Source organism: Vanacampus margaritifer, chromosome 9, assembly GCF_051991255.1.
Source record: "Vanacampus margaritifer isolate UIUO_Vmar chromosome 9, RoL_Vmar_1.0, whole genome shotgun sequence".
In the NCBI taxonomy this organism is placed as follows: domain Eukaryota; kingdom Metazoa; phylum Chordata; class Actinopteri; order Syngnathiformes; family Syngnathidae; genus Vanacampus; species Vanacampus margaritifer.
In genome coordinates, this window is record NC_135440.1 from 20,978,579 (window position 1) to 21,003,731 (window position 25,153).

The 25,153-nt window shown below is 41.6% G+C and overlaps 2 protein-coding genes and 1 long non-coding RNA gene across 6 annotated transcripts in view; 2 read left to right on the top strand and 1 right to left on the bottom strand.

Annotated features, from left to right (window-relative positions):
* mef2d (myocyte enhancer factor 2d) overlaps positions 1-10,238 on the top strand; it is an 86,209-nt gene extending 75,971 nt beyond the window's left edge. For 2 of the 4 annotated variants that reach the window (XM_077575359.1, XM_077575360.1), the window contains 3 exons: positions 1,405-1,564; positions 3,027-3,095; positions 4,953-10,238. In XM_077575359.1, the coding sequence (XP_077431485.1) occupies positions 1,405-1,564; positions 3,027-3,095; positions 4,953-5,370 (647 nt within the window). In that variant the 3' untranslated portion in view covers positions 5,371-10,238. The remainder of the gene's footprint in view (positions 1-1,404; positions 1,565-3,026; positions 3,096-4,952) is intronic. The other 2 variants (XM_077575361.1, XM_077575362.1) reach the window with 1 other exon arrangement.
* A 2,395-nt stretch (positions 10,239-12,633) lies between these two features.
* Positions 12,634-24,097, top strand: LOC144058336 (uncharacterized). Its single transcript, XR_013295422.1, has 6 exons — positions 12,634-12,730; positions 13,247-13,316; positions 20,191-20,347; positions 21,401-21,540; positions 21,993-22,135; positions 23,805-24,097. It is a non-coding gene; the product is annotated as an uncharacterized LOC144058336 (long non-coding RNA).
* nes (nestin) lies at positions 13,546-23,435 on the bottom strand. Its single transcript, XM_077576743.1, has 4 exons — positions 22,554-23,435; positions 21,987-22,111; positions 20,160-20,236; positions 13,546-19,544 (listed from the first exon to the last, which is right to left on the bottom strand). The coding sequence occupies exons 1-4, from the start codon at positions 23,334-23,336 to the stop codon at positions 14,473-14,475; spliced, it is 6,057 nt and encodes a 2,018-aa protein (XP_077432869.1). The 5' UTR covers positions 23,337-23,435; the 3' UTR covers positions 13,546-14,472.
* Positions 24,098-25,153: the final 1,056 nt, after the last annotated feature.

Consider the following 25,153-nt stretch of genomic DNA (forward strand, 5'->3'; position numbering starts at 1 on the left):
ATGGGATTCCCATGCTTGGCTAGCTAAATTAGCCTACTAGCTGCTATCCTGCCCACACAAACAAGTTGTAAATTAAGGTTTCAAATTAGTGTTGGGATTCCAGATTTTTCAGTGGTTGTTATTGCAACTCTCAATTTATCCCACATGATATCAGGCCAGATGTCAAATTAGGTTTCAAATCTGGGTCAGGGTTTTAAATTTGTGCTTCAAACCTGGGTTGGGGTTTCAAATTAGGGTCTCAAGGCAAGTTTAGGGTTTCAAATGAGCATTGGGGTTTCATATAAGAGTTTTAAGCCTGCCTGAGGGTTTCAAACAAGTGTTGGGGTTTCAAGGTAAGGTTGGGGTTTCAAGGTAAGGTTGGGGTTTCAAATTTGGGTATCAAGACTGTGTGGGAGTTTCAAACAAGGGCTGTGGTTTTAATTTCCGGTTTCAAGCCAAGCCTAGTGTTACAAATGAGGGTTTCAAAGCCGGGTTAATGTCAAAACAGGATTAGGGTTTCAAATTAAGGTTTTAGACCAAATTTAGGGTTTCAAACTATGATATATAGTCTGTTTGAATTTTTTAAAAATTTGGTTAGGGCATCAAATTCAGGTTTTCAAGCCTGGGCTAGGGTTTTAAAAAGGTTTCAGGCCAAGGTTCGAGTTTCAAGCCATTGGTGAGATTTCAAATTAGGTTTCCAAGTCTGTGTGAGGGTTTCATACATGGTTTGAGATTTCCAGTTAAAATTAGGTTTTCAATCTTGGGTTAGGGTTTTAAAAGGGTTTCAAGCCTTTGCTATGATTTCAGATTAGGGTTTCAAGCTAGCTGTTTAAAACATTGTCAGGGTTTCAGATTTCCGGTATCAAGCCTGTGTGATGGTTTCAAGTTTGTGATGAGGTTTTCAGTAAGAACATTTCAACCCAAGATTAGGGTTTCAAATTAAGGTATCGAACCTGTGTGAGGTTTCTTATTAGAGTTTCAAACCTGTGTGCAGGGTCTCAAATGAGGGTTTGAAGCCCGTGTTAGTGTTCTAAATGAAGGTTTTAAACCAGGGTTAAGGTTTCAAATAAGACTTTTAAGCCTTTGTGGGGGTTTCTTACAAAGGTTCCAAGTCAGGTGTCAAACACAAGAGTTGTGGTTTGAAATGCGTGTTTGAAGTGCTACTTGCTCCTATTAGCTGCAATGCATGTTGGTAGGTGGTCGTCCGCCTGGAGCGGCGGTAGGTACCACCAGCGTCCCGCCGAGTAAGGCCCGTTTAAAAAACATGAATTATGTCGTGAAGAATTTGGCGCGCCTCCCGGCAGCGAATGAATATTCACTTTGTAGCTACTTCAAAGCCGCGGCGTGAATATGATATGAAGATGACGATGAATATGGATCAGCGCCGCTGCATATTGATGTCCGGCTCGCTTGCGTTCCTTTCAGAGTACCAGCTGACGAGCGCCGACCTGACGGCCCTGCAGACGTTCACGCCGGCGGGCCTGGTGCCCGGCAACATGGCTGCCTGGCAACAGCAACAGCAGCCGGCCGTCGCCCAGCAACAGACGGCGCCGCCCATCAGCCTGGCCTCCCTCACCAACCTGGTGTAAGGCACACGCACGCACACGCATGGACTGTGAACTTCACTCGGGGTTAAGGGTTTTAAATCAGAATATTAAAATTGGGTTAAGGTTTTAATAGGGGTATCAAATAAAGGTTAGGGTTTTGAAACCGTATCAAATCTGGGTTTTAAATTAGTATGTCAAACTACAATTAGGGTTTTAAATTGAAGGCTTATTATTAAGGTTTTGAAATAGGGTATGAAACCTAAGGTTATTGTTTTAGATTAGGGTATCAAACTGCCATTTTGATTTAAGATAATAAACTATGGCTAGGGTTTTGGATTGGGGCATTAGATTAGGGTTAAGGTTGTAAATTAGAATAGCATATGAAGAGGGTTTTAAATCAGGGTATCAAATGAATTGGATTAGGCTATCAAACTATGGGTTTAAATTATTAAATTGTAGTTAGTTAGAATCAAGGTATCGAATTAAGGTTACGGTTTTGAATCAGGATATCAAATTACATTTTGGATTTTGAATTAGGGAAGCAAACTATGATTCGGGTTTTAAACTATGGTATCAAATTAGAGTTGGTGTTTGATTTGGGATATCAAGTTAAGATTGGAATTTAGGGTTTCAAACCTGGATTAGGGTTTCAAGACATGATTAGAGTTTTTAATTAAGGTTTCACACACTTTCAAATTGGGTTTTGGAACAGATTTGAGTTTCAAACCAGTGTTAGGGTTTCATACTAGGATTTTAGTTTTTTTTTTTTTTTTTTTACAAGCTTGTGTTAGGGTTTCAAATTTGAGTTTTGGTTTTAAATTAAATTTGAATTCAGGTTTTAAGTTTAAGATTTTCAAACTAGGGTTTCAAATTCAGATTTTAAGCCTGAGTTAGTTTGAATTTAAAATCAATGATAGGGTTTCATGTTCGGGTTTCAAACAATGATTGAAACCCGAACTTAAATCCCTAAATTTGCTTTAAAAGTAGGGTTTCAAGCCATGTAGTGAGAGTGTTTATTTGTCAAACTTTCACTTGACTGTTTTTGGTTTAAAATTAAATTTGAATCCGGGTTTTAAGTTTAGGATTTTCAGAATAGGGTTAGAATAGAGTTAGTTTGAATTTGAAGTCAAGGATAGGATTTCGTATTCGGGTTTCAAACCATGATTGAAACCCGAACTTAAAGCTCTAAATTTGGTTTCAAAAGCCATGTGGTGAGAGTCTTTATGTGTCAAACTTCCACTTAACTGTCTTTTTTTTTTTTTTTTTTTTTAATATGAAAACCGTTTTGAAGTGATTTTAGCTTCAACTCACGTGCATTAGCCGTTAGCTTAGGTGCATCCCAGTAGCATGTGTGTTTCAAAGGTGACCCGATTTGGCAGCAACCTCTGCTAGTCTGCTCACTTTAAGAACTGGCGGCCATCTTTGGCTGCATCAGTGACAAACAAATGAGGCTGTGCCCCTTATACCCTCCCCACCCCCCACCCCCACTTGTTTCCACAGCATGTGGGGTTCAGACAAACAGAGTGCAGAGATGGTTAACTGCATCTCCAACATTGCTGCTAGCCTCAGGTGAAGCACAGCCACCACACTGACACGCTTGCTCACTCGTCTTTGTGTCTACTGCGTGGCTTCTGCAAACCTTACATGTCCGCTATTGTTTTATACCGTGCTTGTGAAACCGGGTTACCCCGAGGTCCGCGAGCCCTAGCGCACAAAAATATTACAGTGATACATTCTTACTCATCCATGATAGGGGAAAATATGCAATGGAGAAACCACATTAAAGAAATATTAATAACCCTTTTAGTCTTCCTCTTGGTCTGTTACGCTGCATCTCTCGCAGTAGACCTCAGTGCTGCCAGGCATGTTGTGGCACAAGATGGTACTACACTAAATGTGCCCAACTCTAAATTCGGACTTGCTTGTATATTGTTAAAACCAATTAAAAAAAGATGGCTTCAAAATCACATCTCTCACTACCAAGCAAAGCATTCTGGGTAGGATTACTGCTTCTGCCTATATCGTTAGCGAAGGTGCTAGGCCGCCGCTCTGAACTCCATCACTGTCACCGACACGCTGACTCGGACCTTTTTTGCCCGCCGTCATCCATCTACATGTTTGGCATGAGGATGGGGAGCGTATGTGTGTGTGTGTGTGTGTGCTGGAGTGTGTGCGCGTGTGCATATGCCAGCAAACGAGTGGATATTAGCCGCTGATGTGACATATTAGAAAGTTCCCTCTGGCGGCCACGGGCGTTAATTGGCATGGTGAAATTGGCGTCCGTCACGTGCACCTGCAGGCAAGAGAGGGGGAAAAAAAGTCCTGACGACACTGTCGAAAGATGAGCCTTCGTTAAAAGTTCGTGCGTGAAAGGTAGCACTTTTTGGTTGGGTAACGAAAAAGTGGAGAATGGGAAGAGGAAGGAGACATGATGGTGATGGTGGTGGTGTATGTAGCATCCCGTGTGTTGAGGCATGGCTTGTGACTTTTGTGCTTCCACAATGTCAACCTTGCCTGCTGTTTTGTTTTGTTTTGTCATAAAAATGTCATCTTAATTTTTATTTTATTTTATAAAGTTTTTTTTTCGAGAGAAAAAAAATGTGGTTTTATTGTATTAAAATTATGGGACAGTTTCTGAGGGGGAAGGTGTTATTTTATTTTTAAAAGCCTTTAAAAAAAAAAAGGATGTCTTAAGTCATTTAGTATTACTGTATTATATTTCTCCCAATTAATTTTCCCTAGAAAATGCACCTTTATTTTTGTAAGGTGACAAAAATTATAAAATATTTTGTTTCTGTAAGATAAGGACTTTTTTTCACACAAAAAAATATAAATAAATAAATAAAATTATTCTGATGAAATTACTTCAGTGTCAAAAAATAGGTCGGATTGTGATTTTTTTTTTTTTTCATGGAAGTACACATTTACCATGAGATTGAAACAATGTTAAGACAAAAAGGCTGTCTCCTCTTTTATTTTTTATTTTTTTATAAAAACTTTGTCCTTAAACATTATTGATTAACATGCACTTCCAATAAAGTATTGGCAAAAACGGTTGACATTTTATGTTCAGCAGTGTTGTTAGCGTCTGCTAAAAGTAGCTGATTAAGTAACTTCTAGTCTGACCTAGTTACTTTTCAAATCACGAAATTATTAAACTATGTTATTTTTCAAATCCAATAATCGGTAAAATAACTAAGTTACTTTAAAATCAAGCAATCAGTAAAGTAACCAAGTTACTTTAAAATCAAGTAATCAATAAAGTAACGGAATTATTAAATGAAGTACTCAGGAAAGTAACTAAGTTAAATAACAGTTACTTTTAAAATCAAGTAATAAGTAAAATTACTTTTTCAGTGTATCTGTGGCATCATTGTTTGTAGTCCAGCATGTCTGACTAATTTGCTTCTCTGCTGCCCCCTACAGGCCGATGGCTCCCCTCCCTCAGGGCACAGCGCTGACCGTCAACACCAACCCTCACGTCAACATCAAGTCCGAGCCCGTGTCGCCCAACCGGGACCGCAGCACTCCCTGCCCCACCATGGGTGGCGTTCAAATCCACGGGCAGGTGGTGCCATCGTACCCCGCCACCGGCCAAGGCCGCTCTCCCGTCGACAGCCTGAGCAGTAACGGCAGCTCGTACGACGGCAGCGACCGGGACGACAACGCCGCCCAAGGTCGGGGCGGAGGAGGGGGTGGGAGCGGCGGCGGGGGTCCGGACTTCCACCTCCACCAGCAGGCCGGCCTCCAGCAGCCCACTATGGTGCTGCTGCGGCCCGCCTCGGCCGAGCCTCCGGAGCAGGACAACGTGAAGAGGATGAGGTTGGACGCGTGGGTCACATAAAGTGCCGATGCCATGCTGGGCCGGACAGAACCAGTTGAGGCCCGTGACCCCCCCCCCCCCCAAACCCCCTTAACACACACACACACACCAGCCCCAGAACTCCTTCACACACACGCACACACGAGCATGCTTAACATTTAACACATTCACATACAATACTCACAAAAAGTTAGGGGCTTTAAGATGAATTTTCGAGATGAGAACTTCATTTGACCTCTTGACTGGTTTTGTACTTTTTGCACAGTTTGCTGTTCTCATTTATTTCCAATTCGCTTGATTTTTTTGCCTTTCAGTGACTCTTCCAGTCTCTCAGTTGCAACCCGATGATGACACAGTGACCACTTCCTTCTGACAACATCCTGTTTGAAGCTTAAATTTATGAAAAATATTACTTTAATCTTCTAAGATTAAGAGGTTTTCAACATTTTCTGGGAGGGAAAAATAACTCTTTTTAGAACTTAATTCTACAAAATATTACCCAAAAAAAACAAATATTTTATTTGTGTAAAATTAAGATTTATTCTTGAAACTTTTACCCCAAAAATATGAATTTATTCTTGTAAAATTATTTTTTTCTAGTTTTTTTTTTTTTTCTTGTAGCTCAGTCCAACGCAATTTCCCTTAGAGGTGTACTCACTTTTGTTGCCAGCCATTTAGACATGAACATTTCCACTGTTACACAAGCTGAACACTGGCTACATTACATTGTAGCAAGGTGTCATCCAGTGTTGTCATGAAACGATACATTGAAATATTTACATAAATGTGAAGGGTGTACAAACTTTTATGAGATACTCTGTTTTTTAATTTAACCAGATTTAATTTAGTGAAAACCAAATATTTAAATATACAGCTATTGGTTGGATTATTTTAAGAAAGGATGCTTTTTTAATATCTGTGGTATAGTTTTTCTTCCCGAAAGGGAAGAACACACAAATTGAACAAGAAACATGAAGTTGACGCATTTTATTAAAAATAAAAAAAGATGTGTCATGCTGGTTCTGGCCCCCATGACGTGGCCAACTGTATTTATAGGGTCAGTTGCAGGTTACAATACAGATGCAGAAAGATTGGAAGAGTCGCATATTTTCCTTTTTCAGAATTTGGATTTCCTTTGAATTTTTCAATCAAACACCTGTGAACAGCAAATTGTGCATAAATGACTATAACGCAGAACAGTTGGGCAAAAGTCCAATTAAGTTCACCTGGAAAGGTTAGAGTATTTTAGGGTCATCCTGAAATGACACCCCCAAATCCTGATGTCCCATATTTTTTTGTGATCACATTTGTGGGGAGACTTCATATTTCTACTTTTCACTCGGGACAGCAAGCCGGGAAAAAGCCAGTTCTAATGTGTAGTGCAAAAGGCGTTCATGAGGTTTCCCAGCATGCCTTGCGTGCGCCACGACTGCGTCCACGTGTCGCCATTCATCTCCAGAGTTTATCAAGACAATGAAGGAAATGTGTACCCCACCCCTTCTCGCTGCAAAAAAGATAACCCAATACCAGACTGACGAGCCCCCCCTGAGTCTTGGGGCTGCTTTCACACTCGGTTTGTAAGCCAGCTGCTTTTGAATCCAAGCATAGCCAAATGCATCGCGATAAAACATGTGACATTGCGCTCTTCTTAGATTGGCCACAAGAATGTCAAACTGAAAAACACAAAATGGAACACAACGGATCTTTGTTGGTAACTTTAAAAATGATCTGGGCAACACACCGGCAAATAGCCAAGCTCCATAAATGACCCAAAATGGATGATTTGCCATTCAAGCTCAGACATGAAGTGACTGATTTGTTGTTCAATTTTAGTCACATTCCCCAAAAACTTCCTGTAAAATTTCAGAGTCCACTAAAATGGCTGCTGCAAACTAAAACAGCTGACTTTTAGTTCAAATCCAGGAATGAATGCCTAAAGATAACCAAATTCATGTTAGATTTTGGTCTGAATCCCCCAAAATGGCTGCCTTCTTGTTCAATTTCATGTATGACTCCCCCTAAAATTCAATTCTAACTGACAGACTTATTCGTTTTCGGACTCTAGTCCCTAAAATGTTCAACTTCCTGTTTGATTTCTGAAATGAATTCCTCAAAAGGCTGCTTCAAAACAAAATGGCTGACTTTCATTTTCACTTTTGGACATGAGTTCTCAAAAATGGCCTCCTGTTAGATTTCTGACATGAAAGGCTGCTTCAAATCAAAATGGCTGACTTCCGGTTTTTGTATTTCATGATTGTCCCAAAATGGCCAATTCAGTCATTCAATTCTTTTCAGGGTTTACCACTAAAATGGCCGCCTTTAGATTCAGTTTCAAACATGAGTCCCCCCGGCCCAAAATGGACGACATTCTGTGCAAAATTAGACAAATCCCTCAAAATGTCTGACTTTTGTTTTGCTTTTGGATACAAATTCCCAAACTTAACCTGCCTTTGAACCATGCCAACAACAATCCAATTTTGTAACATATTTCCCAGAACTGAGCCCATTAGCACCGAACCGTTTTCCTGTTAACGTTCTTGTGACCAATCAGAGAAGAGAAATACATCACATGTTTTTTGTCGGCATGTATGCTACCTTTTGTCTTTTTACTTTTCCAACACTAATGGCATTGCTTGCAAATCGGATAGCGGGACACGAATTAACTCCTCAATTGATTAGTTAGCTAATTAAGTCTGAAAGCAGTCATAATTGGAATGATTTGTTGCCATGGCAACAACCGAATCAGGGAGGATGAGTAGTGTGTGTGTGGTGACTCGTTACGTGAACCACATTGGGGGGGGGGGTGTACATAAACAATACGTGTGTGTGCTTGCGTGTGTGTGTGTGTGTGTGACAAGTTTGAATAATAATAATAATAATAATAAATGACGACGACCACGTGGACGCCACAGGGATTGTACATAGGAGTTAAGTATTTGGCAGGAAGTAAGAACGTAAAAAACTGATTCTCAGTGGAACTCCTTTTTTTTTTTAATAATAATAATTCTTTATGGCTGTATGTACAGTATATAAAAGTGTAGTTTGTCAATAATGCACCAGAGGGCGCTTTAGGGGCAGAAAAGGGACTCGATGGAGCGCACTTTACACACAAACACACACGTACACACATATCAATGCAAAGGTTCCATCCGTCCACGTGTTTGTATACTTTTTGAAGTTAACGACCCTCTGATCTGGGGTTTTAATGGTGACAAGTGCACATTTTTAATATGTTTCTTATTAATATTCAGGCATTTCCCCCAAAAGTATCAATTAGTTTGTGTTGCATTTCAAATTAATTTGTTTTCAAAAAAGTCAAAGGAGGAAAAATGTATTTATTTTTTCCTCATTTTTTTAAATTTTATGCTAAAGGTTTTGTTGACATTTTTTTTATTGCTTTTTTTTTTTTTTAAGTTTAATTTCCAAACACTGCCCCTTACATGCTACATTAAAGCCATGCAAGTGGCTAAAAGGGGAGAGATAAAAAAAAAAAAAGATGTGCTAACGCCTACTATATTTCACGTCAACACACACACTTTTGCCCTGTCAATCATCACTTGACATCATCCCCTTTTCACATTACGGTGAACTGAATATTTTCCCCAACATATCACTACATTCAATCCCACTTAAAATGGTTTCTGTTGCCATGGCGATGCCGTTATAGCAACCATTAGCGCAACATTAGCACTGCACCTTTTTAGTTTTGATGAATATTTATTGGGAAAATGTGCGACGTGGTCCTTTATAGTGCAGTAAATGAAGGATTTTGCCATTCGTTTTCTGCGACATTATTGTCATGATTATTATGGGAGTCTGCCTCAAGCCATAACGCCACGTGGTTGTTGTTACCCGTTTGCTTCCCTTAGGGGGCGCCGTAATCACTAAAAGACAATCATCTTCAAACCCGCCTGCTATGGGAAAGACATTGGAGCGTTTTTTTTTTTCTCTCCCAGAGCCTTGATACCTAAGCTGAAGGTCCAAGTACTAGACTGCTCCTCACTAGTAAGTGCACTAGTTGAATGACTGTCTTGCTAGTAGCATGTCTCAACTACTAGTGTCACTGTTGCTATGCTAGTATGCAACAAACCGACTGTGCTCCACTAGTAACACTACAAGGCCAACTAGTAGAATGACTAGTGCAGTGAAGTATGATACGAGCGGGGACAAAGAGTGATAAACTAGTACTAGTACATGGACCCTAAGATTGGAATGAAGGATATGGACTAAACGCTCAAATTGATTTCCACACGTGGGCCACCAAAGCTAAAACGCTCGCTTTCCGGTGTTCATTCGTGCTGGTGACAAGTCTGTTTTTTATGGTGATATTATTCTGAATATAAATTATCATCATCACGACGAGGTCATTGACGTGATGAAGACTTTCTTTGTGTAGCTTAGTTTTTATTTGCTGAATATTCTATAAATATCTTTTGGTTTGTTTGGGGGATTTTTATTTTATTTTTGTGTTCTGAATAAACATCGCACGATTTTTCGACGCACAAGTAAGCGAGGATGTCACTGCTGCATGGATCAAGAGCAAAGGGGAATAAAATGTAATATCAACACACCGTCGTCACACATAAATATATTCAAATAAAAATGAAGAAAAAAAATATTAAATAAAAGCTAATATATTGTGTTGGGCTAGTCTGCTTTTTTGTTGTAAAGAGACTTTTTTTTGTTTGAGAATGATATACAATTTGTGTATATTTTCATAAATAAAAGGTATGCACTGATGTTATTACGAAATCTATACTGCTTTTACAAAAAAGTGTTTGTTATTGTACCAAAGTATCCAATGCTCCCCTCTTCTTGCGCTCCCCTTGCTCCCCTTTTTGCGTATGTTTTACCGTATTTTATATATTAAATAGACAAGTTGACCTAAACCACACCTTGTCGCTCTTTTTTTGTGTGCCCATCTTCATTCTCTTCTCTTTAAAAGCGGACAAAATTTAAATTATGCATCAGTAAGTTAAAAAAAAAAAAGTTGGTCAAATCCGGTACCTTTTTTATTTTACAGTACAATTAAAACTGAATATTCTACCAGATGAAAGTTATAGCATAATTCTTGTATTTATGATTATTGCATTGTTTTATATAGGAAACTTTTTATTTAGTTGTGTAGGACCAAATGTTACATAAGAAAGCTTTGTGCATAAACAAAAATGACAATGTCATGTTTAATCCAGATATATTTATTATATTTGTTGTATTTCGTATTATTGTGTGTACATGTTCAAAATGATAAATTAAAAATAGTTATTGCTTGATTAAGTAAAATGAAAATTAAACTATTAGTCAAATCTTTATTTGGTGTATTTAAAAAAAAAAATAGGATTTGTTTTTTTTACGGTATATATGGCTATATATGGGTACGTAGATATTTTTAATGATTAAATACTATTGTGATGTGGGTGTTGTACTGCTGTTGACCACCAGATGGCAGCGCTGAATGACGGTTGAAGCGCGAGCGAATCGTGTATTTAAAAATAACATTTTAACAATACAAATAAGATAGTAGTAATTCAATTAAAATCAGATTGTAATTGACTTCAGTATTTAAAAAAAAAAAACAACCACCAGATGGCAGCGCTGAATGACGGTTGAAGCGCGAGCGAATCGTGTATTTAAAAATAACATTTTAACAATACAAATAAGATAGTAGTACTTCAATTAAAATCAGATTGTAATTTACTTCAGTATTTTCAAAAAACAACGAATTTGCTGTAATTTGTATTATATACAGTAAATAGTGGTCCGAAGAATAACAAAGTATTGTGCTTGGTTGCTCTTGTTTTTGTTTTGTTTTTTCAAGGGGGATTCGGCCAGTGACCGAAGGGTCGCCAATTGGTTGTAATCCTGGCTCTGACTGTCCGCTGCCGAAGTCTCCTTTGGCAAGACACTGCACCCTGCTTTGCTCCCAGGGTTTTATAGTTTAAAGCACTATATAAATGCACTTTTTTTTTTAACCATTTACTCAGCATCCTTGAGTTTGGTTGACTTGTACTACTTGGCCGGTGGGCGTCAACTGTCATCTGTTCATGTCAGCTGCCAGCTTGACGTCACACCCAGACACACTCCAGGCAACAGGTTTGTCTTGAAATGTATTTCAATGTAATTATTGGCACGAGAACACTCACATCTATCTGCTTTTAGCATTAGCATGCTTAAACGTGGAGATGTATCATGATGAATTATTATTATTATTATTATTTTTGTGATATTGTACGTGTTTATGTGTACGTAGGTCTAGAATGTGTATCAGTGGATGAGTGTGTGTGTGTGTGGGCGCGGTCCGCTGTCTGCGATCTTGCTAATTCAATTTCCACATACTGATTAGATGACAGTGGGCATCTGCTGCCACACACACACTGACACACACATAGTTATGTGATTAGGTGAAAGCCTCGCCCACTCAGTCATAAACGACGAGCCTTCTTCCTCCCACGCCGTCAGCCACCATCGTCGTGTTTGGGGCAACGGGCTATATGCTACATAGCATGTGTTTCCTGCTGTAAATATCTACACAACCCCACAAAAGTAGCGTACCTTAAAATATTATTCAAAAATTAGCCAACAAAACGTTCTAATTTCAACACTAATTTGGATGCTATCATAACTGGAGACACGAAGAAGTCTCCTGCCTGACATTGAACAGAAGTCAGCCATTTTGGCTAAGGTAGCCATTTTGGCACAATTCAAAAGGCTTGTACTTTGACCAACTAGGAAAATTACGCACGAATCGGAACTAGGAAGAAGGATAGATGGGTGACGCTATGTCTGATACATACTGTATAATTTACCTAAAACCAACAGTACACAATATTCATAATCACGTCTTTGAAGTAATAGAGCAGAGCTAAAATAAATAAATAAACAATAAGCATTAAAGCAAGTGTTGAAGTGAAGCGCTTGACATGGAGATTGTGGAGGCTCCGCATAGTCATGTGCAGCTGTCACCAACACAAACAAAACACTGATTGCAGGCCGCCGAGCAACTTCGCCTATTTTTAAAACCGTTGGGCATGATGATGAAATAATTGGTCACTCGCTGCAACTTCGAGTGTCTACGTGGAAGCAACCGTGACGCCTGAACGGAATGTCAATCTTACGTTTGGCTATTTCTGACTTCTAGCTCCTCAGATTCATCATTTTTAATAATAATAATAATGCATTGGATTTGTATAGTGCTTTTCTAGACACTCAAAGACGCTTTACAATGGAATGGAGACATTATTCATGCGCTCACACTTTCACACTGTTGTGGCGGTAAGCTACTTAAGTAGCCACAGCTGCCTTGGGGCAGGCTGACGGAACTGTGGATGCAAGGGTGCGCCTTTGACCAACCACCAAGCATTCGCACCTTACATAGACCAGTGTGAGTAGCATTTTAACACATTTAACAATATATACTTCTCACCCAAAAAATTTGGGTGCTTTGGGCTAAAATTTCAGGATGAACCGAACTCTTTCTTTGTGAGTAATGTATAAAATCTGGCATGAGTAATGCTAACATTATGCTAGCGCTAAAAACACAGTCCAAAGTGTGGTTCAGCTAGTGAACGCAATCGATTTTTTTTTCTTGGTTGCCATGTTAGCATGTAGCACACTTTTAAAGTTACCATGTGCTGTTTTGCTATTTGAATGAATAAAAGTTTTACCATTGCTATTTCCATTTGTATTCCGCCAAAAATTGACCTGATTATGGGCACACATAGGGTGGAAGTATTTATTATTAAATCATGTTTAAGGTTAATTAAGTTGACTATTAGCGTAATGTTACATTGAAAAGATGAAAATGATTTTTTATTTTAAATAAACATTGTTAAATTGAAGGGAAAAGTCACTCATCCATTCACTGTGCTTTTTCCTTCCTGTTATTGGGTACATGTAGGCAATGATGAGGAGGAGGTGAGCGGCCATTGTTTGCTGGACTGATGATGAATGGCATTGAAGAGGAGGAGGTGCGAGTAATGGTGGTCTTTAGGTTTTGGGGGGTGGGGGTGGGGAGGAAGTCAAAAAGGCAAGGTCACGCATTGTTTGCTCTTTTTTCGGTAGTTTTTAGCATCCTTAATGTTCCTTTTGCCTCACTACCAGTTTAAATATATAGCTTATATCAAATTTGTGTATAGCAGCTGACAGTTTTTCAAAATTGGGTTAATCTTGTCCAAAATAACAAAAGAACACACAGAGTATCTTGTCATCTACTTTATTAGATTTAAACATATTTCTGACTATAAAGTCCAATCAGTTGATCAATCACTCAAGCAAAAAAAAAAGAGAAAAATAAATAGATTTATTGGTCAGAAAAACAAACATTTCTCGTCCGCATGAAATTTTTGTTACATGACAATCAATGAGTTTTAGCGCAAACTGCTCCTATTGATCTCCACCAGGAAGTGAAACGTGACCAGCTCAATTGGATCAATGGAGCTGATCAATGGTTCACCTTTCACTCAGTGGCCTGAGAGGCTACGATTAGCACGTAAGGAAACAGGAGATGCTGCAAACATCCATCGAACAACTTGGACTCATAAAATCCAATTGGCACATTGGTGGCACTGGCAATGCGGGTGTTTTTTTAAAAAAAAAAAGTTCATTTTATGCATGAAACACATTCACAAACAACAGGTGGCGCTATAACCACTAACTGTAAGCCTGAATTCTTTGATTAATACAGTGAACCCTCGTTTATTGCAGCAATTTGCGAGGATAACCTTCCAGACCTACCCACGATAGGGGCAACCTTTTTTTTTTTATATAAAGACTTTCGCACTTGCACAGTTCTTCAAATAAGACTCAAAGCGTGCCTGCTTCAAGTTGCTTATTTGTCACTCTCAGTCGAAAAATTTACCGTAAAACTGACAAATAAAACAAAACTGAATCAAACCTACTTATAAACAAACAAATGTTAACTCAAACCATAATTTAATCTCACGAAAGTCTGCTAGCTTAATGCTAACGCAAAATGTGAAACGCAATAGAAGTCAGAATGTCTCACTCACAAACACATTTTCAGATACATATTGACTTGTTGTTTTGATCTCAAACTTGATGGGTGGGCAGGAAATCCAGACAGATGTGATAACGTTTCCAACACCCGGGTTCTTGTGGACCAATTTATTCATCCCCGGATGACCAGGGTTCTCCCTCAACTTCCGATTCCTCAGAGTGCACCGACACCCCCTTCACATGTTCCTCCTTCTTAGCGGCAGAACTCCCATTGACCGCCTTCCCCCATTCCAGTTCGCCACCAAACTCCACGTCACGAATCCCAGACATTACCGCGGAGATGTCGTCTGATCCATAAGCGGCATCCACTTCCAAGGACGATGTCCAGAAGTCCCTCTTGTCCTTGCCATTGGTTTGGTGGAATTCCGACAAGGAGTCCTTCACGTCAAAGATGACGGAGTCTTCAGGTGCGGTCTCTGGGGAGATCTCAACGGGTTTTTCGTGAAATGTGGGAGCACCCTTGCCATCTCCTTCTTCCTCATGAAGATGACTCGCAACAGATTGTTCTTCATCTTTAGGATGTCTGATGTCAACGTCCTCGTTGGCGTGTTCCAGCACATTCCATTTGTCTTCCAGATGGGCAGCCCAGAGGTTCCGCTTGCCTTTGCTGTTGGTTCTGTGGAATTCTGACGAGGAGTCCTTCACGGAAAAGATGTCGGATTCCTCGGGTGCAGTCTCTTGGGAGATCTCAATGGGTTTCTTGTCAAACGTGGCGGCACCCTCAAGAAGATGACTCGCGCCAGATCCTTCCTCATCTTTTGGATGTCTCACATCAAAATCATCTACCACGGAGGAGGTATATTCTTGGAGGAGTCCTTCTTGGTTTTGCGATTCACACTTTGGCTCATGCAGACGCTCTTCTTCATCTTCTTCTATGTCGGGCCCACTGAAGAACTTGCTAAAAGTTTCATCAGCATGTGTCACCATGGAAACATTGAGCTCAAACTCATCCTCTCTTTTCTCTGAATCTTCAGAGGCATCTTTAACCTCGTCATCAATTGTCCGTTTGTTGTCTGGAGAGTCCAACTGAGGCTCGACGAAATCCCTGAGGCCAAGACTCTCCTCATCCTGGAGGTCAGGATCTATGCGGATTGGTAAATTTACGTTGACGGCATCTTCTTGGTTCAAAGTTATATCTTGGCCCTCCTCCAAGTAGTCATCCGGAATTTCCAGTTGAGGCTGGACGAAATACCTGAGGTCCAGATCGTCTTCTCCTTGGACATCAGGATCCATGCAGGATGGCACATTCACATTGTTGGCTTCTTCTTGTTCCATGGTCATTCTTTCAGCCTGGACTTTCTCGCCATTGTCTGGAGAATCCACCCGAGGCTGCATAAAATTCAGATTGCATTCCGCTTGGACTTCAGATTCCACGCAAGACGGCGGGTACACTTTCTGTGCTTCTTCGTGTTTCAATATCTCATCCTGGACCTCCTCTTTCACATAGTCATACGGTGAGTCCAACTGAGGTGTAACGAATTCTCTGAGGTCTAGATTGCCTTCTGCTTGGATATCAGAATCCGTGTAGAATGGCAAACTCACTTTATCAGGCTCTTCTTGTTCTACGATCTTCATTCCATCTTGGACTTTTTTCTCTTCCGTCTCTTCCACCGAGTCATTACCCGGAGAGTCTGACTGCGGTGGTACCAAGTCCAGATTGCTTTCCACTTTGACATCAGATTCTGTGCAGGACAGCTGGTACACTTTCTGTGCTTCCTCTTCTTTAAACATCCCATCCTGGACCTTCTTTGCTTCCATCTCTTTTTTGCCCTCATCATCCACATTGTGCAACTGAGGGAGGATTGAGTCCTCGAGGCCCAGATTGTCTTCTACTTGGACATCAGGATCCATGCAAGATGGTAAATTCTCTTTGTCAACCTCTTCTTTTTCCGTTGTCATGATTTCATCCTGGACCTGCTCTTCATCACTGATAGTGTCCAAGTGAGGTGGGACCAAATCACTGAGGTCCTGGTTAGGTTCCACTTGGACATCAGATTCCATAATGACTTCTTGTCCCTTGGTCATTGTTTGATCATAGACCTCCTTCACTTCCACCTTTTCCTTGGCATCATCATCCAGAGAGTCCAACTTCGGCTGCACGGAATCCCTAACGACTTGGTCACATTCCACTTGGACTTCAGATCCTATGATAACTTCTTGTTCCATGGTCATTATTTGATCATGGACCTCCCTCTCTTCCACCTTCTCCTTGGCTTCATCATCCAGAAAGTCCAACTGAGGCTGCACGAAATCGCTGCGGTCCTGGTTACGTTCCACTTGGAGGTCAGATTCCATGATGTCTTCTTCCATGGTCATTATTCGATCATGGGCCTCCCTCTCTTCCACCTTTTCTTTGGCTTCATCATCATCCAGAAAGTCTAACGGAGGCTGCACGAAATCGCTGCGGTCCTGGTTACGTTCCACTTGGAGGTCAGGTTCCATGATGTCTTCTTCCATGGTCATTATTCGATCATGGACCTCCCTCTCTTCCAATCCGCAATCCCGAAGGATCTGGTCACATTCCACTTGGACTTCAGATCCTATGATAACTTCTTGTTCCATGGTCATCATTTGATCATGGACCTCCTTCTCCTTGGCTTCATCATCCAGAAAGTCCAACTGAGGCTGCACAAAATCGCTGCGGTCCTGGTTACCTTCCACTTGGAGGTCAGATTCCATGATGTCTTCTTCCATGGTCATTATTCGATCATAGACCTCCCTCTCTTCCACCTTTTCCTTGGCTTCATCATCATCCAGAGAGTCTAACGGAGGCTGCCTGGAGTCCCTAAGGACCTGGTCACATTCCACTTGGACTTCAGATTCTATGATGACTTCTTGTTCTATGGTCATTATTTGATTCTGAACCTGCCTCGCTTCCACCTTCTCCTTTGTTTCATCATCCAGAAAGTCCAACTGAGGCTGCACAGAATCCGTGAGATCCTGGTTACATTCCATTTGGACATCATGTTCCATGATGACTTCTTGTTCAATGGTTGTTATTTGATCATGGACCTCCTTCTCTTGCACCTTTTCCTTGGCACCATCATCCAGAGAATCCAACTGAGGGTGCCCGGAATCCTTAGGGACCTGGTCGCATTCCACTTGGTCTGCAGATTCTGTGATGACTTCTTCCATCTTTATCATTCCATCCTGAGATTCCTCCTCTTCCACTTCCTGAAACTTCTGAAGCTGCACCAAATCCCTAATGTCCAGCTTGCTTTCGATTTGGACATCAGATTCTGTGATTACTTCTTGTTCCGTTGTGATCATTCCATCCTGGATCTCCTCTTCTACCACCTTCTGCCACCTCTGAGGCTGCATGGGATACCAAAGGTCCGGGGTGCGTGTGATTTGGATGTCAGATTCTGCAGTAACGTCTTGATTCATGGACATTTTCCCATGATCCTTTTTTTCTTCCTCAGGAAGCACCACTTCGCTCTCATTGGCCACCTCTTGAGCAAAGTGGGAAACGTAGCTGTCTGTGGAGAGGTTCTCCAATTCCTGTTCCACAAGTCGGTCCGTCTCAAGCTCCACATCATCCGCAGGTTCTTCTTCATTCAAATGGTCCTGACTGACTTTCGAGGTTGATGTTTCCAGTCCAGAAGCTTCCTGAGAATATTCTAGGTCATATTCTACCACCTCTTCATCTACTTCCTCGCAAAGATCTTCCATGGTTCCAAAGTTCTTGGCCTTGCTTTCGCTCCATGCGGGTCTACCCTCCTCTTCGGTCTTTCCGTCTTGCTCAGCATCGCTGGACTCACTCTCGTCCACGTGTGACGCTTGTGTGTTGGCATCCGTGTCATCGCTGGTGTACCGGATGAGTGGACGCGTGTCAGCCAGTGTGTTCTCTTGAGCATAGCTGTCACTCTCTAACTCCGTTCGCCATGACACTGAGACATTTTGGGAGTCATCGTCCTCTTCGTTCAGGTCTTCATCTTCAGAATGCGGTGAACGTTCTTGACGTTGAAGCCAAATCTCGTCTTCTTGCTTCGTCATTTCTTCTCGACCTGGCTCAGACCTTCTCGTTGAGATGTCCTCCTCTGGTTCTGCATATTGTCTTTGCACTTCTGGTTTTGGTTCACTTGACTCCAGATGGATCTTCTTTTCTATCACGCTGTCCCATGTGTCCATCTCTTCTCCATCTGGATACAAGATGTCCACTGCTTCTGTCACAGTCGTTCCCAAGGTGGAGTCGCTTATTTCCTGCCTGATCTCAGTCACATCCACTGGGTTGAACTCACCTTGGGAAGACGGACTGCTGGTCGTGGGTTCCAGTAATGCATCAGTTCCAGAACTTGACGTTTGCTCCTGCTCATCTTCCACCATGCATGGCTCAACCTGAACAACTGCAGAAGAACTGAAGGTCTCCTCTGTCATTGCGAGACTTTCTGTTTTTGATTTCTGGGTGTTTGATTGGTGTTGAGGGATTTCTTTCGCAAGTGGTGGAGCTCCTGACTGGAGATGGAAGCCGGAAGCTGCTTTTTCCTCCACCAGAACACAAGGCGACTGCTCCTGTTTGCATTCAGTCGAGGAACTGATGCTCTCTTCTGTCATTCCCAGAATGTCTGGTGTCACTTCCCGAGTGCTTGATTGTTGCTGACTGAACTCCTTAGTGAGTGGTGGGGCTACTGACTGGAGTTCAAAGTCAACAGTTGCTTTTTCCTCTACCAGAACAAATGGTGACTGTATTTGATTGTTTCCAGTCGTGGAACTGAAGGTCTCCTCTGTCATCCCCAAAAGTTCCGATTTTGGTTCCTGGTTGCTTGATTGGCGGTGACTGATCTGATTCTTTTCCTCTATGATCATTGACCCTTCACTGAATGGAATTCTTGACTGAAGGCTGACAGATGGGTTATCCTCACTTTTACCACCATATTCCTCTTCTCCACCTTCAGCGTGATGTTCCTCTTGTTCCTCTTCATCAGGAGAAGATAGAGGCTCTGCGTATGTCACTTTCTCTTCCACTTCCTGTGCTCTGAACTTTTCCACAGCTCCATCATGCAGTATTTTGGGATAAGGACTTTCTTGTTTGGCTGCGCTTGTGTTTGTTTCTTGTCTAATGGTTACGGGCTTGCTCCTCAAAGGCGTCGTTGAAGTTATCGGTGGTCTCCTGACTGACGTGAGGGTGTTACAGCGGGCAGGGAGTTGGTAATTCCCTTGTAAAGACTTCACAGGCATGTCTGTGAGAGAGAAGATGCAGTCAATATACTACGAAGGATGCCAAGGTCGTAAACATATGACCTTCTTACGATGAAGATGTAATTGCCTCACGTGCTTTCTGGCTCAGCTCCACGGAGGGGAACCATCGTTAAAAGCCACCTCCTACGTGGAGCCCGCACACTAATGGGCACTATTGATCGCCATTTCCTTTCTTACGGGAAAGCCAAGAGGCTATGTGGGGCTTTGTGCTTTGTAAATGTCCACTACTGCCTCTTGGATTACATTCCCATCCCATTTTTGAATAAAATCATTAGAATATATATGGAGCAGCTCAACGTGAAGGGCTATTAGTTAAACGGATATAATGTTAGTGACTGTTTTGCATTAGGAGCCGTAAGGCCAGTGATTTCGTTCTGAAAATTGAGCACTTTAATTAATTAAATGTACCAAATAATGAAATTAAAATGGACGACGTACTAAAAGACAACCATGTGACTTATCCTAGTCAAGCAGTTACAAGAAAAATGTTGTAGTAAGAAAAATGCAAAAATAATAGAGCGTAGGATAGTGTTGTTGTTCAGTGTTAATATTATGAAAACACCATCATGGCGTCAATCACATCCTGGCATTTGTACCTTTCCATGTCATGTTTCTGGACGCGTTCAGAAGGCCGACATCGTCTCGCCGCAGGCTCTCACTGTCCATCAGAGCTCTGCAAAGACGACAAAATTGGAGGAAAAAAAAAAGACATTCAGCTCGGACTCAAGGACCTTCGCCAGGGTGGAGGGAGGAAACATGAGAGAGTGCAGTCGTCGTTGTTATGGTAATGGAGGGAAAGGCCCCTGCTTTTGATGACACTCACACACACATTATTAGCTGGCCATACAGCACGAGTTCACGAGTTGGCCATCATCTCTTGAGCATGCAACCCCCCTAAAAGGGTGCGCATAATTAATTGTAGAATTATATATTTTATTTTTTTATAAAGGCACTAAATAAATACAAGTACAGTGGTGACTTGAGATACAAGTGACCCAATTTAATAAGTTTTTTTCTGATAACATCCTCTGTGAAAAACGACTTTGCTGAAGAGTTGACGTGTGAAAAAATGTGTCAAAAAGTGTTGAATAGTTTGTATTGTATTTAAATGTGGAAATGCTCTCTATTTTTTTATGATTTAAAAAAAAAAACATACTGCTTTTTTGGAAGGCTGGAACAGATTAATGGCATTAGCATTCGCCTCAATAAGGGAAAATTATTTGAGATCAAGCCACAAATTGACATTGTGTTTTCCCAGGTCAATTTTTTCCCCATAAATAAAAAGGCAAACAAAAAAAACCTTTTTTTTTTATTATTATTTTGTAATGCAACATTTTAAATGTCCTTAAATGCTCTTTGTAGTTTGATTTTTTTTTTTTTTGAGGGTGTGTGCCAGCTCTATCGGGATCTTAAAGGAGGTAAAGGGTCTTATGATTGAGACATGTCACTGGATTGATAGCTGATAGTGTTGCATGTCATGTGTCCCCTCCCTGCTGTTATTCTAGAATCCCACAGCTCATAAATTTGTGAGCAGTGTGGGTCAATACATGCAGGTGGGGGCTGGATGGCAGATTGGGGGGGTAATCATGTGGCAGTGCACTCGGGGTGGGTGTGGGTGGGGGGGGGGGGGGGTTGCACTTTCATGCTCCACAATGGACTGAGGTCAGTGGCTGCAGCAGGACAACTCGGACTGCTGCTTCAAGGACGTGACCTTTTGAAGCCCAAACAGCTGCAGCCTTGAATGTTGTCGCTGGAGAAGATCCAGTTTGGATTGGAGTGACTGAGATCACACTTGATCACACGGGCGAGCTTGATTCATGTGTCACATCTATTGCAGGAGACAAGGCAAACATCCTCTGGCACACATTACAAGAAGTCACCACTGCTAAAATTGAGGAAAAAAAATTGGACTGGTTACTAGTCAAAGGGGAAATGCAGTGGTTCTAAAAAGTCTACACACCCCTACTCAAATGCCAGGTATTTGTGATACATATATGCTTTGTATATTTTTTAATGTGACCATAAAGTGGGGAAGTAAATAAACAACTGAATGACATTGTTGCATAAGTGTTCACACCCTCTTACGTACAGTGCAGATTTGGCTGTGTTCGGAATGAACCAATCACATTTAAATTCCTTTTAATTGGGAGTCAGCACACACCTGCCACCATTGATTGTGTCTTTGATTAACAACAAATAAAGTTCAGATGTTCTAATTTTTCATAACATTTATTCTTCTCATTATTTTATGTATTTCTTTATTTGCTTTCTAGCATAAGCCTAAATATTTTGAACACTGGCTGCTATTTGACATAAAAGTGCTAGCTGAAATGAACTGTCTTGACTTTATACTTTTCCCACCAAATGGGCTGTTGCTTATAATGGACATGAGGACTTCTTTTTTTTTTTTTTTTTTTTTCTACCTGTAGGTGACCACCTCCAAGCCCAGTGACATCTTCTGCTGGAGCAGTCCTCGATTCTCCTGCACCAGAAAGTCAAGCTGCTGGCCCAGATGCTGCTTCTCCTTCTCTAGGCCCTCCCAGTGCTCCTGTTCAAGACACCAAGTCACAAGGTTAGATGGGAAAAGTGCTTAAGTTTGATTCTGATGATTAGATGAGCCTTGTCAGACATTCGGGAGTCAGCGTGCATTATATGATTGTTGGTTGGGCTTCCTGAAGAGGAAGAGGACAGCTGGGAATGACTCACAAATCCTCACAATAGGACGGACGCTCTGCCCACTTCATACAGGAAGTATAAACATAGCAGCTGATGGTATACGGGTTCAATTTTTGGTACAGTATTTAAACACAATAAAGAAAGTTCAGTGAGCTTAATGACTTTGATACTAAACTTGTACTTGTATTGCAAGGAACCACTGTATTTGAATTGTACTGTATGTGTATACTGTACGCTTTCATCCCAATGAGATCCAATGCAAAACTGTAGCTTTTGCAAATTATTGTTATTGTTAATTATTGTGGTTTCTTCACCTGAAGTGTGTTTATTTGCCGTCTGTGGTCTTCCCTCTGCTGTTCTGCCGTCTCCTCCAGCTGCCTCCTAACATCCCCTTCGGAGATCCTCTCTCTCTCCATGGTCCTCAATTGGACCTGGTACTCATTCTTGTGGCGCTCCGTCTGATCCAAATGGGCTGCGGTCTCCCTCAGACCCGCTTCCAGTTGGTCTAGCTGTGCCTGGTAGACTTCCGCCGTCTCCTGCCATGCCCTGGAGGCCTGCTGGCTGAGCTCCTGCTCCAGCTGAAGGAGGTCCAGAGTTGGGGCGGCGCGCGGTGGTGCCGCCGAATGGCTCAGCACGGTCTCCAAGCGGGCCACCTCCGCCTCGTGGTTCCGAACCAGGTGCTCCATTTCCTCCTCCATCTGGCGGATTCTCTCCCTGAGCCATCTCTGAGCCCCGTGCTCCTCCTCCAGCTCCTTCTTGCTCACCTCCATCATGGCCTTGACCTCCGCTTGGGCCCGGGCCTCCTTCTGCCAGTGTCGCTCTACTATCTGGATCTCCTCACTCAATTTGCAGACATCCATCTGGGCGTAGACCCGCTCCCTCCACACCTGGTCCAGCTCCGCTCTGGCCCGATGGAGATCTTCCTTCAAGCTCTTCTCCCTCACGGAGGCGCCCTGGTGGCCATGCCGCAGAGCTTGGATCTCTTGGCCCAGCAACGTGTTCTCCTCCTCCAGAAGCTTGACCCGACCAAGGTAGTTCTGCAGGCGACGGTTGAGGTCCAGCATCTGGTGCTTCTCATGGGCCATGGGCAGCTCCATAGCGGGACGGATGCAAGAATTAGAAGCTCAGAGTGGACCTGACAAGTGAGGCTGCTGTGAGGCCGTGGGAGCTATTGAAGGGGGAAGAGGAGGAGGGTGAGTGTGTGTGTGTGTGTGTGGAGGGAGGAGACTGGAGGATGAAAGGGAGTGGACAGAGGGGCTTTGGATGGTGGGGGGTGGGTTGGTGGAGTGATGGAGGCGGTGAAGTCATCGCTCATATTAACTCTTTCACTTCTATGATGGAAAAGAGCTTCTTATGGCTCTCATTTGGCCTGCAGAATTCCAGACACTTCCTTTTAACTTCTTGGGATGTCCTGTGATTGCAAAACAAATAATTGTTAGTTACTTTGAAAGGGGCATTCAAATTCACGTTGGTCAATGAGCCACATGCTGCTTCATCAAGTCTAAAAACAATCATGTTTGTTTGCATTATGTTCAGCGCTACCATTATGTCCCCGTCTTTTAAAGTTCACACATAAATGAGCCGGAAAGCAGGAGTCGAGGTGGCAGACATGACAGCCAACAAGACCACACAACTTCTTCTTCATCTTCTTCTTCATCCATTGCACAGGAGGTGGATGTCAACTATGCCTCGGTGGTCTTCAAAAGTAACAAGCTGTCGACATCAGGGGGTTACGTTAGCTCTATGTTCTGTCTTTGGCAACAGCCATCATGTAAAAGTTAACATGAGAAACAGTGATGAAAAAAACAAAACAAGCAAATACTGTATAATGAACAACAAGCAAATCAAACATGACTTATTGTAACATTGTTTTAAGTCAAATGTAGAAATTCTGCAGTTATTCCACATTTGCTCACTGCAAAGTCAATGAATCTCATCTTATGAGAAGCTTTCAATTCAGTGTGTGTTATTTGTTATTTATTAAATACATATTTTTAAAAAGTGTTTTGAAGGAAGTTAGAAAAGTGTGAAAACTGCTGTAAGTAAGTATTGGCACATTGTCTGTCAACATGCAATATGTTGCTGCACTGTTTTGCTTCAACACCGCCACATGCAGTGGAAGCTTTTCGGAAACTCGGCTATGGCGTTGTGCATTTCCAATCTCTACTTCTATACCTTTCTTTATATTTTTCTATCAAAAATTTAAGATCATATCACATTTTAGGACACATTTATTCAGAAATACAGGTGAGTCCAGAGGTTTCACACACTTTTTCTTTTTCTGCAAGTGTAAATATGCAAAAATGCCAAATTAAAAGATATACTGAACATCACCATATACTCTACCTAGCCTAGCAATAGTCGTATACTATGCACGTTTGCCCCCTAGTGGCTGGAAGCACGAGAGTAACGTCTTCGGACGGGCCCCTTAATAATAATAATAATAATAATAATAATACAGTAAATGCTATGCTTCACGCTGTCTGTGCCAATTATTATTAATTCCTGACAATTATTTTAGAACCTATCAGTGTTTTGTTTTGTTTTTGTTTAAAAACAAAAAAAGTTTATTCTGTAACTGCATTCACTAAATCTTATCCCACGCGAAGTTTTTATTAGAAGTGAGAGAAACTGTGCGGGGTCACTCTACTGGTTCTTCTTTTCCGGTCTTTTTTTTTTTTGGTGAGTAGAGTGGTGGATTTTAAAATCGAAATTGTCTGGATCCTTTAAATGTTTTTTGTTGACTTACTTAGTTCTTTCCAGACATTTAATTTTCCTCAGCGAAATATATTTAATTGATATAAATGTAGTTGGACAACTGATACTGTCCTAATTCCTACTCCAATTGGAAATAACATGCAAGTTACCTGCTGTTATTTATTTGTATCCCCTCCCCCCCTCACTGTACATGAAC